The sequence below is a fragment of the Amblyomma mixtum genome, chromosome 2 (assembly GCF_055824585.1).
Source record: "Amblyomma mixtum isolate Tamu chromosome 2, ASM5582458v1, whole genome shotgun sequence".
In the NCBI taxonomy this organism is placed as follows: Eukaryota; Metazoa; Arthropoda; class Arachnida; order Ixodida; family Ixodidae; genus Amblyomma; species Amblyomma mixtum.
The window spans coordinates 250,789,740-250,805,616 of record NC_143013.1 but is presented as its reverse complement, the minus strand read 5'-3'; the positions used below and the strand labels follow the sequence as shown (position 1 = coordinate 250,805,616).

Genomic DNA, 15,877 nt, shown 5'->3' with positions numbered 1-15,877 from the left:
CGCTCGTAAGAAAGCTGAGGCTTTTGGCTTTCGAAGCTCCGTTATTTCGCAAAAACCTCTCGGTGCTGTCGCAGGGCTGGAATGCCTTTGCATCGTCTCGAGTTCGAATTCGGTCTTATTATCCTCGCATTTTCTTTTTTTTTCTGTTCGTTTTTATTTCTGCTGTGTACTGGATTCTAAGAGCCGGTGGGAGTTTGAAAAGAAAGGTGATGCAGTTTCACTTTCGTATCTGGTTTTCGTTTTCAGCTCCTGCTTTCTTTCTACCGCTCCCCATCGTTCTGAGCCGGAAACCGAAACGACTAGATCAAGTTGCCAAAAAAAAAAAAACGAATTTAGAAATTTGCCAAAAGGGATGAGAGACATCAGGACGTTTATGCCTTAGATGGCAGATTCGAAGCGCAGCTAAAGCAGCAGACAGGGGCGCTCTTTTTCTTTTTTTTTTCAACATTTCTCTGAAAGGACTGCAGCAACCAATTGGTTGGTGTATGCAAGGATCAACCGCAGCTCTGTTATCAACCCGACCAAGTTCTCATTTCTTTGGAACTCAGTGCAACTTTGAATACAGGCATTCTCTTTGAATTCGAAGCATCTGTGTCTTTCTTCGAGAATACCGACATTCTAGAATGACAGCAGCGAAATCAATCTGTGAGATTTGCCGACGCAAGGAAATTGCGCAAAACGTGGTATGCGCTGAGGGCTTCAAGCAGAATTTTTTTCTCTGCTCTAAAAAATCGCTATGCCGCTGCATGCAGGTAACAGCAGCATTGTTTCTATAGAAGCCATTACATAGACAACGTTTCGTGCCGCATGAATTTGAAGACTCAAATTCACCATCTCCCCTTCTCTCCTCAGATCAAACTTCGCCATTATAGAGCATTTCATTTGTCCATGAAATCTACCTCTCAGGGAAATCATGCTGTGTTGCAAGAAGCCCGGACTTCCACTGGTAAACTACATATATCAGTGACAGATGGCGTGCGGTACGCTTGTGCGATATGCAACAGCATAAATCCCTCCGCGGACACGTATCAATGACACGGCGTCGGGTTTTCGACCTCCTAGGCCGTGATTGCAAGTGGCCTGCCAGCACAATGTGCAAGTTACAATTCCAACAGAGGAAAGTATGAGGGCTTTCCGCTTGCCTTCTTAACGCCACTATGCCTAGATAACCGCTTTTAGGATGGCTTTCAACACTCAGCACATGTTCAGCACGTGCATTCCATCGTTAAGCAAGCTTCGAAATGAACCTCGAAGCCTGGTCCCCACTTAGGTGGCCGGTATACAGGGCTATAAGGTTAACTGCGCACGTGTCTGCGCATTTGCATGGCTCCACACGGTGTGCGTGGGGTACCCGCCATCCATAGACCGCATCAGGAACATGAGTAAACAGGAAGCTAATGCTTACGCGCTCACAGTATCGAATCCAGCTCACTGCGAGGCTTCGTACTGCACCGCCAGCCAAAAGCACCATTGCGTTGTTCAGGAGATGTTGCCAAGCGATCAACCATAACCAAGCGGTCATGCAGTCGAAGGAGACGCGTACAGCATGCGGCAACATTAGTGCTGAAATCACATGATAGCTAATATGTAGGTCAGTCATAGAAGCCCACTAAAAAACATAACTGGACCCAAGAGGTATAAATTAGAGAACTATATTTCATTCTGCTGCGCATTATTCGCGCCGATATTACTCCATCGCAGCCCTTTTCAGAGTTTTCCGAGCGATATTCAGAGCGGAAGCCAACTGTCAGTTCCACACGCTGGTCGTGATAATCCGAAGCGGCGCTCGGACGAAGTGGCGACGGAGACGAGCGGACGTGACGGTTCACGCCGCCTCAGCCACACCAGTGGTGTTCGCGGCCAGGATCGAGTGGTCGGTCGCCGCCCGCCCGCCGTCGCCGAGAGCCTCCTGCTTGGCCAGCACAGCGAACCTGTCGCTCAGGCTCGCGAGGATTCCGCTTCTGTTCGCCGATCGCGAGTCCGCTTTCGGCTGGTACGTCGCGGCATGAGATGCCGCCTCCGCAGCCTTCGTGGTGGCCGCCGGGTGAGTGGCGGCGGAGCTCTTCCTGGAAGCGCCTGCCCCACGAGTGCTGTTACGGTCGGCCACTTTTGTCCGCGATGCCATGTAGCTGCGCACCTCCTCGGCGTTCTTCATGAGCTGGGCGTAGTTGGCGAACGAGTAACCCAGTACGCAGGCGCAGCCTAGGATGGAGACGCCCAGAGCCGCGATGACGACGTACAGTCCCTCGCGGTTGATGAACACCACTGGACGGTTGATCCTCGGCTGCAGCTCGACCTCCATGGTGTCTTTCCCGGCGCTCCTGCTGAGGGTAAGAGCGCACCGAAGAAATGGTTGCGGATCGAACGACCGCTGCGGCTCGAGCTGCACCCGCTGCTTACACTTCGTCTTCTTGTTATTTCGTCTTCTTTTCGTGCAGGGTCGCATTTGAATGGCTCACATTAAAAAACATTGCTGACATCAAAATCATCGAGCTTGAAATTCTTTCTTCTGATGAGATTTTGTAGGCTCGAAGCGAAACTGAGGGCGCGGTAATCGCTTTGATGCTCATACTCATTGCAGCGGGATTAGCACGGAAATCACCTGATACTAATGCAACGATTTGCACGCAAAAAAAAAAAAGAAAACAATATGCAACCAGCTCAGAAGCATGTGTACCTTCGTGCTTGCGTAAAAAGAGTAAAGGCAGGTCAGTAGCGACACAGCAAAGAAAGACTTCGGTGCAAATAAAACCGTACAACAACTGGGGGCATTCCATGCACAAAAGCCGGGCGTACACTGTAAACATTCGCGATTGCATATTCCTGGCAATACACAGAAAGAAGACATAAAACGCATCGATCGGGTGCCATACGTTGAACTAAAGTACCAGAGAAGTCTGAAAAGACTCTTGTTGTACATATAGCTCTCTTTTTACACCTTTTTGTCGGGTTTCCTGAATGTTCTGTGTCCTAGAAAGGGGTCCGAAACTTGCACATTTCTTGTCAAACAGCAAAGGTAGCAAACAACTTCGGGGTTCTGAGCGTCTGTCACAAAATTCAGGGCATTTTTGAAACAAAGAAAAGAAAACAGCGCCGCGCGGACGCATATCGACCCACAGCCATGCAACAAAACGACAAGGCCATTCTCGCCCTCGATCTTAAGGGGGCGTTTGACAATGTTAAACATGGCACCATACTCTCTAACTTGAACACCACTAACTGCGGGGCGAAGGTCTTCGCCTATGTCAGAGACTTCCTCTCTGCGCGTCAGGCACTCCTCCGGATCGAGGACGAGGAATACGGCCCGTACTCTATGGGTACACGAGGTACACCACAGGGGGCGGTGTTATCACCGCTCCTTTTCAACATCGCCATGATGCACCTGCCCGGCCGACTGGCTCAGGTGGATGGCATAAAACACGCACTCTACGCAGACGACATTACAATCTGGACCACCGAGGGGAGCCTTGGGGAGATGGAGGACCGCCTTCAGCAGGCCCCCTCCATAGTCGAAGCATATGCTGCCGACTGTGGTCTCCAATGTGCTCCCGCCAAATCAGACCTTCTACACGTCAGGACAAACCACAAGGACAACCCGTCTCTACACATATCTCTGTCGGGCGGTCCCATCAGAGAAGTGGCGGAGCTCCGGATCCTGGGTCTGTTCATCAATAACAAACTTAGGCCGGACTCTACTAAAGCGAAACTCAAGAGCATAGGTGAACAGGTAGGGCGCATGATCCGCCGTGTTTCCAACAAACGGGGTGGTCTGCGGGGCAGGGACGCGCTGCGGCTCGCCTATGCCTTCGTGACCAGCCGGATCCTCTACGCCGTGCCGTACCTACGCACCACCAAACAACAAGACGAGCGCATTGACGCCATCATCAGGAAGGCAACAAAGCGAGCACTGGACCTCCCGGTGGCTACCTCCAACGCCAAACTGAAGGCGTTGGGAGTGGTAAACTCCTATCAGGAGTTGCTGGAGGCCCACCTCGTGAACCAATATACGCGGCTATCGCAGACGGTGCCTGGGCGCCGCCTGCTAAACCGCTTACACATCCAACACACATGCATGCCAGAGGGGACGGAGAACATCCCGGTGCTGTGGCGCCACATGCTCTTGGTCGCTCCGCTCCCGCGTAACATGGACATGGCTTCACATGAAGGCAGACGACAAGTGCGGGTTCGCACGCTTGAGAGGCAATATGGCTATAAAGAGGGCGTCTACTACGTTGACATCACAGGGCCGTCGCCCGCGGGATTCTTCACGGCTGCCGTAGTCCACCGGGGAATGAATGTCGATGGGCTATCTTTTCGGGCCCCAAATTCAACACGAGCGGAGGAAGTCGCAATAGCTCTCGCTGCCGCCGATCCAAAATCGAAAACGGTTATCGCAGACTCTCGCCGGGCCTGTGAACATTATCTTGCAGGCGAAATATCACCTCTTGCCTTGCAAATTCTAAGACGCGCTCTCGCCGATCCAACTCGCACAAAAGTGATCTGGGCTCCTGGCCACCAGGGCCTACGAGGAAATGAGGCCGCTGATGCGGCCGCCCGAGCGCTCACACACCGGGCTCCTCATCCTAGCTCTCATGGCTCAGAAGCTCATAAACCGCTTCTGCGGTTCCGCGAAATCCTAATTTATTATTGCGACAGCCACCGTCTCTGCCCGGCACCTGCCAAGGGGCTGAGTAAGGCGGAGGAGCGAACTCTGCGGCGCCTGCAGACAGGAACCCTTCTCTGTCCTGCAATAGCAAAACACTTCGATCCGAACACAGATGGGCGCTGCCCGCACTGTGGAGAGATCTGCGATATCTTTCACATGGTGTGGGCATGTACTCAGAATCCTCACCTTCCCCCCTCCCCCACCCCCACCCGAGAGGCATGGGAGACTGCCCTCCTCAACTGCTCCACACTGGAGTCCCAAAGGGCTCTGGTCAAGCGGGCGCGAGACGGGGCCTCGTCATGCGGTGTCCCGGACTAAGGATACCGACCATGCAGCAGGTTTTTTTTTGTTTTTTTTTAACCCTCAAGCTCTCTTCGATTAAAGTTTTTCACCACCACCATCGCCAACGCGGGTGGTAAAACGGGGGAGAAGGAAACCTGGGAGAGCTACTAGCCTTTTGTGTGTGGCTGCCCCCTCCACCACCGCTCGCCGGAGGGAATGAGTCAGCTATGTTGATTTTTCTAGAATGTCGGAAATGCTTCTACTTCTAACCGGCGGAGAGGGCCTAGCCTTGCGTGCGCTAAGACATATCCCCTTCCTATTCAGTCGCACGTCGGCGGCGGCGCCACGCCAGAAATTTCGAGCTGCTCCTCGAAGCGACTGCCGGCTTTCGACCAATGAGGACGCGCGGCCGGCGGGAGAAGGAAAGGGAGACTGCACAGCCTATCCTGTGTTTATGTGTACGCCTACTTTGGCGCGTGGAACAAATAGACGCGGACCAAGCCTATATAAGTAGGGTGTTGACCGCTGTCAGTTTAGCTCGAGCCGACGTTTAAGCATCATCGAAGCGCGCCCGCTCGACTCCCGGGACAACACCACTCGCCCAGCCACGGACCAACGAGGCAGTGCGCGCCAGTCTGCGGGACCGCACCGTCGTGTACCTCTGGTCGTTGGACTGTCGCAGTGCCCGGTGAACAAACTGTGTTGTGTTTGTTTGCCTCTCTCTCTTGTGTTAGTGCAATTTAGGTGCAATATTTCATTTGTATTGTAACCTCTCTCGCGTGTTACTTTGCACGAGTTGCATTGTTTTGTTAATCACTTTGTATCTGCTTGTTCTAGTGACTGTGAAATCCTCTGTGTCGTCTCATTGCTGTATGAAGCTTGTTTTGTTTGTGAACCTTTGGCTTCGACCCTTTGTCTGGCTTGCGAACGGCGAAAGCTGGGAACCAAACGACCAAATACCTCTTGTCACTTAGTGGCTGGTCTCCGCTGAGCTCCCCACGCTGAGTCGAGGACATCTCCTTTGAGTTCGAAACCACTACCCCCACACGCTCTAAGGGTGTGCGAGAACGCCATGCAAAAGTGCGCGAAGCTGGGTGACAGCGTCCTTCTGTGTACTGCTACGGAGTCAGTGCTTCAAAATCTGCTATGTGGAAGATTTAATTGATGCCTTGTCTCTTGCTAAAGTTAATTAATCCCGTTCATACGCTGTTTCCAGCAACGAATATTTTTATATTCTTGCGTTGGCGCCACAGTTATTCTGTTGGCGTTTTAATTGACGCTGAGTACGTGAAATTAGTGTTTTTTGAGGAAAGGAAATAGCGCACTAACTGCCTCAATACTCGGCTGAAACGGTTGAAAAACAGCTCTCTTTGTCATCTGTTCGTCCCAAGGGAGGACAAGCAACATTCAGCTCTTCCTGGACATCTACAATCACTCAATCCCCAACCGCCATTTCGTTCCTCTGTATTTTGTTCAATTAATTATTTAGTCGCAATGGCTATTCCAATGCCTTCGGCGCCAGTATATCCAGGTATGGCTCTCTGAAATATTGTCAGTGGACAACGAAGAAGACAGTGCTGGGCTCGTGCACGGAGCGCGAAGAGGACGAATTGTGATCTGTGCGCCGTTGGCCGGCAGTGGTTCGATTGAGCTGCTGTGAGCTGCTGTCAGCATCCCTCAGTGACTACTTCTTGTGTGCCTACATTTACGTAACATATCTTGGTGGAGGTGCGGGGTACGAGCCGCCATGCCGCTGACCCGACGAGCCGACGAGCCGACGAGCCGACGAGCCGATCCGTCGAGATAGCTACCGACGCGCCTGCCACGCCAACTGTCGTCCTAGCCCACCCTCGAGACCCGGGCACATTCTGCGGTACCGATGGCGTGGACGTCGAAGACTGGCTCTCGCTGTACGAGCGTGTGAGCACACACAACCGGTGGGACCCCACGATGAAGTTGGCCAACGTCATTTTCTACTTGACGGGCACTGCAAGGGTCTGGTTAGAGACACACGAGGAAGAACTGACCAGTTGGGACCTGTGCAAGCAGAAGCTTACCGAATTGTTCGGTAAGCCATTCGGACGTCAGCTGGCTGCGAAGAAGGAGCTTGCATGCCGCGCACAATCCTCAACAGAGTCATATGTGTCTTATATTCAGGACATTTTAGCCCTCTGCATGAAAGTTGATTCCGCCATGTCAGAGAGTGACAAAGTAGGTCACGTTCTCAAAGGAATTGCAGACGACGCCTTTAACTTGCTGGTGTACAAGGACTGTGGAACGGTTGACGCCATCTTAAAAGAATGTCGCCGCTTTGAACAAGCGAAAAGCCGCCGTATTTCCCCTCAGTTCACGCGGTTGCCGAACACGGCGGCAACGTCGTCCTGCGTAGACTCATCCCAACCGTGCTCCCTGCCAACATCCGACAGCCTGACACGACTTGTACGCCGAGAACTAGAGGCAGTGTCTCCCACAATTTCCCAATTATCGGTACCGGACAGTGCCCCTGCAGTATCCCTTATACAGGCTGTTGTCCGACAAGAATTCGCCAATCTCGGGATCCGACCTGTATGCTTCATTAGTTGCCCAGATGCTCGCAATGTGTCTCCCGTGCTCGGTGCCCGACATCCGTACCACACTCGCCGCAGCCGCAACCCGGATGAGTGGAGAACACCTGACGACAGGCCCATCTGTTTTAACTGTTCCCGAGTTGGTCACATCTCCCGACACTGCCGAAGCCGTCCGTCATCGACCTACCGCCGCTATCCTGATTCTTTCTATCCCCGCCGCTCGTCGTCGCCCCATGAAGCACAGCTCGCAAGCTCCGACGCTCAGGCCCCTTCCAACTAACCGCTCGTCGTCTCCTTACCGTCGTCGATCTCCGTCGCCCCAAACTCGACGCCCATCATCTCCTGGCCCGTATGCTCGATCCCGTTCGGAAAACTGATGGCTGCAGCGTCTGGAGGTGATGCTGCTCCGACGACCGACCTTGGAAATCCTCCTTTGACTCTACAAGCCCGACGGAATATACTTAGCGTAGACGTGGACGGGATCCCTGTTACCGCTCTCATCGACACGGGAGCGCACGTCTCCGTTATGAATGCCTCTCTACGCCGTCGCCTAAGGAAAGTGCTCACTCCTGCCCACTCCGCTGTTGTTCGTCTCGCCGATGGCGGTACTTCCGCTGTCGTTGGAATGTGCACAGCCCGTGTGTCAATCGCCGGCCGCCATACTTCGGTTCTCTTCACTGTCCTCGAACACTGCCCTCATGACCTCATCCTTGGCCTTGACTTTCTTTCCGAACATTCTGCCCTCATTGATTGCGCCACAAGTGTCGTTCAGCTCGCCCTACCTTTTAACGAGGAGCCACCGGCTCCAGTTGTCCATCGCCTATGTACCGTGGATTTTGTCCGCCTGAACCCCGAAGCCGTCACTTACGTATCATTCTCTTCCGTCCCACCAGTTCCCGATGGCCAATACATCGTTACTCCAACCCTTGATGTGCCTCTCACACGGAGTGTTGCCCTTGCACATACAGTGGTCACTATGTTTGCCAATCGAGCGTCCCTTCCGATCCTCAACTTTTCATCGCACGTTCAGCCGCTTCCCCAAGGCATGTCGCTCGCCACGCTGTGCCCTGCTTCCGACTGCGTTGTATCAGCTGTCACCGGCTGTGTACCTCCCTCGCCGAAATGCACCGAGTCCGATGTCCTACCCTCTGACCAATACGCAAAAATGATTGCCCCTGACCTCTTACCAGCACAAACTCACGACCTCAGGTGTCTTCTTTCCTCATTTCACGACATCTTTGACTTCGACAACCGCCCTTTGGCTCGGACCTCTGTGGTTACGCATCGCATTAACACCGGTGACGCCGCTCCTATCCACAGACGTCCGTATAGGGTCTCCAGTACAGAACGGAACATCATTCAGCAGGAGGTGGACAAAATGCTTACCAAAGACATTATAGAGCCCTCGTCGAGTCCTTGGGCCTCACCAGTTGTCCTAGTTAAAAAGAAAGACGGGAGCTGGCGCTTTTGCGTTGATTACCGGCACCTTAACCGCATCACGAAAAATGACGTGTATCCTCTCCCCAGAATTGACGACGCTTTGGATTGCCTTCACGGAGCCAAATTTTTCTCTTCCATCGACCTTCGATCCGGCTATTGGCAAATTGCTGTGGATGACCAAGACCGTGAAAAGACTGCATTTGTCAGACCAGACGGCTTATATCAGTTCAAAGTTATGCCGTTCGGTCTCTGCAATGCGCCAGCTACCTTCGAGAGAATGATGGACTCCTTGCTTCGAGGATTTAAATGGGTTACATGCCTGTGTTACCTAGACGACGTGGTGGTTTTTTCGCCCTCATTTTGCACGCACCTCGAACGACTGACGAGCATTTTTTCTGTCTTCCGTAAAGCCGGGCTGCAGCTCAACTCGTCGAAATGCCAATTCGCTCGTCGCCAACTGACCATCCTTGGACATCTGGTCGATGCCTCGGGTGTCCGCCCGGACCCTGCTAAAGTTCAAGCTGTCAAAAACTTCCCTCTTCCGCAATCGTCCAGGGACGTACGCAGCTTTGTAAGCCTGTGCTCTTATTTCCGACGTTTCATCAAAAATTTTGCTGGCATCGCACGTCCCCTCACCGACCTCCTTAAGAAAGACAGCCCTTTTACCTGGGGCCCTGCCCAAGGAGAGGCCTTTTCTTCCTTAATCCAATTGCTCACTTCCCCTCCTATATTGGCCCATTTCGACCCGTCGGCACCCACTGAAGTTCGCACAGACGCCAGCGGATATGGTATCGGCGCTGTGCTCGCCCAACGTCACCAAGGTCAAGACCGTGTCATTGCGTACGCCAGCCGTCTTCTTTCCACCGCCGAGCGCAATTACTCCATAACGGAGCGCGAGTGCCTCGCCCTTGTTTGGGCGGTCGCTAAATTTCGACCCTACCTGTTTGGCCGCCTTTTCTCAGTTGTGACGGACCACCACGCTCTTTGCTGGCTTTCTTCGCTGAAGGACCCCACAGGCCGGCTTGGTCGTTGGGCATTGCGCCTGCAAGAGTACTCTTACGCCGTTGTTTACAAGTCCGGGCGCCTACATCAAGACGCTGACTGCCTGTCTCGTCACCCTGTGGAACCGCCAGATCCTGGAGACAATGACCTCGGCCCGTGCTTATTCGCTATCTCTGATCTGCTTAACATCGCGGCCGAGCAACGGCAAGATTCCTCCTTGCGTCCCCTTATTGACCGCCTCACCTGTGCCAACCCCGATCCTTCGCTCCAACTCTTTGTCCTTCAGGATGACATCCTCTACCGCCGCAACCTTCGCCCTGACGGCCCTCCGCTCCTGCTCGTCGTTCCTCAGCGTCTCCGCTCGTCTGTCCTCGCGGAACTACACGACCTGCCCACCGCGGGACACCTCGGTGTCTCCCGCACGTACGATCGGGTCCGACGCCACTTCTTTTGGCCCGGCCTTTACCGTAGTGTTCGCCGTTACATTGCCAGCTGTGACCTCTGTCAACGAAGGAAGCGGCCCTCCACTTTGCCTGCCGGCCTTCTGCAGCCTATCGACGTACCTCTGGAATCCTTTCATCGTGTTGGACTAGACCTCCTCGGACCTTTTCCTACGTCCAGTTCCGGCAACCGCTGGATCACCGTCGCGACTGACTACGCCACTCGGTACGCTATCACACGTGCCTTACCAACCAGTTGCGCCACCGATGTCGCCGATTTCCTGTTGCAAAATGTCATCCTTCATCACGGTGCCCCACGCCAATTGCTGACGGACCGCGGCCGCTACTTTTTGTCCCGGGTAGTTGACGACATACTCCGGTCCTGTTCCACGCAGCATAAACTCACTACAGCGTACCATCCTCAAACGAACGGGCTTACCGAGCGCCTGAATAGGACCCTCACTGACATGCTATCTATGTACGTCGCACCCGACCATCGTGATTGGGACATTGCCTTGCCCTATGTAACATTTGCTTACAATTCATCGCGGCATGACACCACGGGCTATTCGCCTTTCTATCTTTTGTATGGCCGGCATCCTGCGTTGCCACTGGATACACTCCTGCCGCCTTCTTCGGCCTCGACCACGGAGTACGCACGTGACGCCATCGCTCAAGCAACCTCGGCCCGCGAAATCGCCCGCGACCGTCTGACCGCCTCCCAGGCCTACCAGAAGTCAGTTTACGACCGCCGACATCGCCCAGTCCACTACACGCCAGGATCACTCGTCCTCGTTTGGTATCCCTCTCGCCGTGTCGGCCTTTGAGAAAAACTCCTACATCAGTATAAGGGCCCTTATCGCGTGCTCCGTCAGGTGACCGACGTGACTTATGAGATTGCCCCCCTCGACCCTCCGTCGTCATCCACCCCCCCTACCACTGACGTTGTTCACGTGGTTCGCCTCAAGCCATACCGTGCACCTGCTCCGTCTTCCACTTAGCATCGGGACGATGCTTTCGCCGCCGGGAGTTGTGTCAGTGGACAACGAAGAAGACAGTGCTGGGCTCGTGCACGGAGCGCGAAGAGGACGAAGTGTGATCTGTGCGCCGTTGGCCGGCAGTGGTTCGATTGAGCTGCTGTGAGCTGCTGTCAGCATCCCTCAGTGACTACTTCTTGTGTGCCTACATTTACGTAACAATATATGGGCGATTCTGGAAGCTTTCTCGCTGCCGCCGAAAAATCGAGGAGGGCTGGCGTTTTAAAAAAAGAAACAATGAAAAGAGAGGCTGCTTGCGCTATTTGAAGGGCAAATTAATCAATTACAGGCCCACTGCTCACACAAAACTTGTTCTGAAGTTCCAATCGAGAAGTTTTCATCCTGCTCCCTGTTCCCCTGAACCGGTTTCATTCGGCTAAATCTTAATTTTTTTAATTAATAAAATATGACATAGAGAGAGTGAGCCGGAGTTAATTTTTTTTTCTGTTTCTTATTGTCAGCGGCTCATCATTCCTCTTTCATATTTTTTTCAGAAACGAATCCCGCCCGCTAAAGGTTTTCGCTGCTTAGCGGGTCTTGATAGAAAAACCAAACCCTCGGTTTCCCGGTCTGCGCATACATAGCTCGAAGACAAACTATAGATAGACGGCCTTTGGAAGTATGTTTTGATTAGCTTTTCCAAGGCTAACTTCCTTCCCGCCTTCCCCGTAACGTCGTCTTCGTTCAGCCCGCGTCTCTTCCCTCCCCAACCACGGCGGTGGCTACGAAGTGCCGGAAGCCTGCGCGATACGGTCTCCCACGCGTCCCACGGCTGTCGGATTCGGCGACGGCGAGCGGGCGGAGACTAGCCACCCGATCCTGGCCGCGAACACCACTGGTCTGGCTGAGGCGGCGTGAACCGTCGCGTCCTCTTGTCTATGTTGCCACTGCATCCGAGCGCCGCTTCGGATTATCATGGCGAGCGTGTGGAACTGAAAGTTGGCTTCCGCTCTCAACATCGCTCGGGAAACTCTGAAGAGGGCTGCGATGGGGTAATATGGGCGCGAATAATGCGCAGCAGAATGAAATACAGTTCTTTAATTTATACCTCTTGGGTCCAGTTGTATGCTTTCTAGTGGGCTTCTATAACTGGCCTGCGTATCAGCTATCATGTGATTTCAGAGCTGAAGTTGCCGAATGCCGTACGCGACTCTTTCGATTTCATGACGACTTGGTTATACGTGATTGCTTGGCAACATCTCCTGAACAACACAATGGTGCTTTGGCTGGCGGTGGAGAGCGCAGCCTCGCTGTGAGCTGGATTCGATTCTGTGAGCGTGTATGCATTAGCTTCCTGTTTACTCGTGTTGCGGTTGCGGCGTATGGATGGCGGGTACCACACGCACACCGTGTGGAGCCATGTAAATGCGGAAACACGTGCGCAGTTAACCTTAGCCCTGTATACCGGCCACCTAAATGGAGACCTGCGAAGTACTTTCGAAGCTTGCCTAACGATGGAAAGCACGTGCTAAACATGTGCTCAGTGTTGAAAGCCATCCTAATAGCGGTTAGCTAGGCATAGTGGCGTTAAGAAGGCAAGCGGAAAGCCCTCATACTTTCCTGTGTTGGAATTGTAACTTGCACATTGTGCTGACAGGCCACTGCAATCACGGCCTAGGAGGTCGTTAAAGCCGACGCCGTGTCATTAATTTGTGTACGCGGAGGGATTTATGCTGTTGCATATGGCACAAGCATACAGCGCGCCATCTGTCACTAATATATGTAGTTTGGCAGTGGAACTCCGGGCTGCTTGCAACGGAGCATGATTTCCCTGAAAGGTGGAGTTGTTGGACGAATGAAATGCGCTATAATGGCGAAATTTGATCAGAGGACAGAGGGGAGGGGGGTGAATTTGTGTCTTCCAAATCGAACATGATCTATTTAATAGCTTCTCCAGAACCGCTACGCACGAGCTGCATGCAGCGGCATAGCGATGTTTCAGAGCACAGAAAAAAAAAATCTGCTTGAAGCACTCAGCGCATAACATTTTTTGCGTGTTTTCCTTGCGTCGGCAAATCTCGCCAGATTGATTTCGCTGCTGTCGTTCTAGAACGTCGGTATTCTCGAAGAAAGACACGGATGCTTCGAGTTCGGAGAGAATGCCTGTATTCAAAGCTGCACTCAGTTCCTAAGAAATGAGAACTTGGTCGGGTTGATAGGAGACCTGCGGTTGATCCTTGCATACGCCAACCAATTGGTTAGTGCTGCATGTACAGCTAAAAAAAAAAAAAAGAGAGCGTCCCTGTCTGCTGCATTTGCTCCGCTTCGAATCTGCCATATGTCTCTCAGCCTTGTTGACAAATTTCTAAATTGCTTTTCTCTTTTTTTTTTTTGCAAGCTGATCTAGTCGTTTCGGTTTCGGAGTCAGGACGATGAGGAGCGGTAGAAAGAAAGCAGGAGCTGAAAACGAAAACCAGATACGAAAGTGAAACTGCATCATCTTTCTTTTCAAACTCCCACTGGCTCTTAGAGTCCAGTACAGCAGAAATAAAAACGAACAGAAAAAAAGAAAAATGACCGGATAATAAGACCGAATTCGAACTCGAAACGATGCAAAGGCATTCCAGCCCTGGGACAGCACCGAGAGGTTTTTGCGAAATAACGGAGCTTCGAAAGCCAAAGGCCTCAGCTTTCTTTAGAGCGCGCATGCAGCGAAACGAAGAAAGGAGAGGGCATGCGGCGCACGATTTCTGCTTGTTCTGCCCGGGTTTTCCACTGTTGTCATCCGCTGTGCACTGATGCGAGCGAAAGCGTCTCGTCTCCTTATGAAGGGGACGTTGCGACTCGACGCACACGCAGCTATAGATTCGAGCAATCGGGCGCAAAATCCCCTGGGACTATGAACGCGCAACACAGATTGGGGCGGAGGTGGGGGGGGGGGGGGGGGGGGGGGGGGGAGGGGACGGGGGGGTATTCAGTAAACAGCAGCCACGACAATAGGTCTGTACAAAGCGACCGCACTTGCTGGAGGCTGTGGGGGACAAACACAGAAGCTTCAATACGAACGGACGGAGAAAGACCGAGAAGAACAGGTAAAAAAGGCAGCAAGCACATAACAAATTCTACCACGAAGACGAAAAAGGAAACAAAGCACCGAAAATGCTGAGACATTGCTTATCGCGAGCCGTGGAGTGGGGCAGCTGAAGCGTCGTCCTCCGCTTAAAAAGGACACCTCCAGGGGTACGACCAATACCTGAGCGGAATGCGTATCTATGGTGCATACACAATGCGGAACGTATTCATGTAGGGAACTACAATGCAGGACCCCCGGTCTGCCGTCTTGGTTTGGCCGGTAAGAAGGTATATCGAATCCCTCGGGTCAATGTTCGGGAAGAATTTGCGTCTCGCACGATAAGCCGCAGAAAAAACCGACCTCTGCTTTGGTAAGCACGTGCTTGCGCCTTCGCGATGCTATAATCGTGATTGTGTTGGGCCTCGCAATCAAGAGCGGGGATCGGTATTACCATGCGCTGTCTGCTTGTAATTTTTGTCTATGTTTTTATTCTATCGCACGGCTATTGTTCGCCAGACAAGAACGTGGACTGGCACGTATCGCTCCCCCCCCCCCCCCCCCCCCCCCTTCCTGCCCGTTTGATTACGACGGGACAACAGGAAATACCTGCGTTCAGATTTGAAAGACGTGCATACCAGAAATTTGTTTTGGTTGGACGCATCTAGTAGCGGAAGAACTTTATCGCAGGCACACAGATCTAGAGCTCAAAATGTGGTTCGCCTGCCACATACCCCATAGAGCTCGTCCGCTTTACGAGAATAAGTCAGTCAGCTATGCCACAAGAGGACAGGCGGTGAGTGAGGGGTAAAGTTAATGTATTCAAAGTACGTCGTGGGCAAAACTTGCCGGCTCGCGGAAAAAAGAACGCAGTCGCTTAGCTCAGCTAGGCCACGATATACTTAGCGAAAGCAGTTTCGTCTACTGACATTTCGGTAGCGACACGCCGTCGCTGTCGTTCAGCAGCTTGGCGGCGTATCTTCACGAGACGTTTCTCTCTGCATCACCCTCTTCCTACCCTTAAATAAATCATAATATGAAAAAACAATGCAGTGGGACACGATACTGCGCCCTCCCTTGGGGTGAAAAAGCGATAGCGATAGCTGTACAACTACCTCCTCCGATCTCTCTCTTTTCAGGTGTTTGCTTTGGGCACTTGATAATAATTTTTTTTTTTTCATAGCATTCACAATGGTGAGCTCGGGGACGTGGCCGCTTCCAGTAGTGACGGAATTTATCACTGCCAAACTCTTTGATACTCCGAGGCGTTGTAAAAAGAGAATAATGTTGTATCAATTGAAAAACAACCTCAATTGAGAATTCTTTTATTGTATTAAACATGGCTTGACCTATCACTTTCAAAATGATGCTTAAAAGAGAGAATACTAGCAATATGTTAAGCTACCTTTTTTTGTGTCTACAGACGTTTGTTA

At 52.4% G+C, this 15,877-nt stretch overlaps 2 protein-coding genes across 2 annotated transcripts in view; one reads left to right on the top strand and one right to left on the bottom strand.

Moving 5' to 3' along the window:
- Positions 1–15,877, bottom strand: part of LOC149363496 (high affinity cationic amino acid transporter 1-like) — a 396,987-nt gene that overhangs the window by 197,744 nt on the left and 183,366 nt on the right. The window lies entirely within an intron of this gene.
- LOC149363499 (uncharacterized) lies at positions 6,668–12,292 on the top strand (the record flags this gene model as incomplete). Its single annotated transcript, XM_089567501.1, has 2 exons — positions 6,668–7,562; positions 12,123–12,292. Coding segments are annotated over 2 exons (1,065 nt in total), but the record flags the coding sequence as incomplete, so codon positions are not given.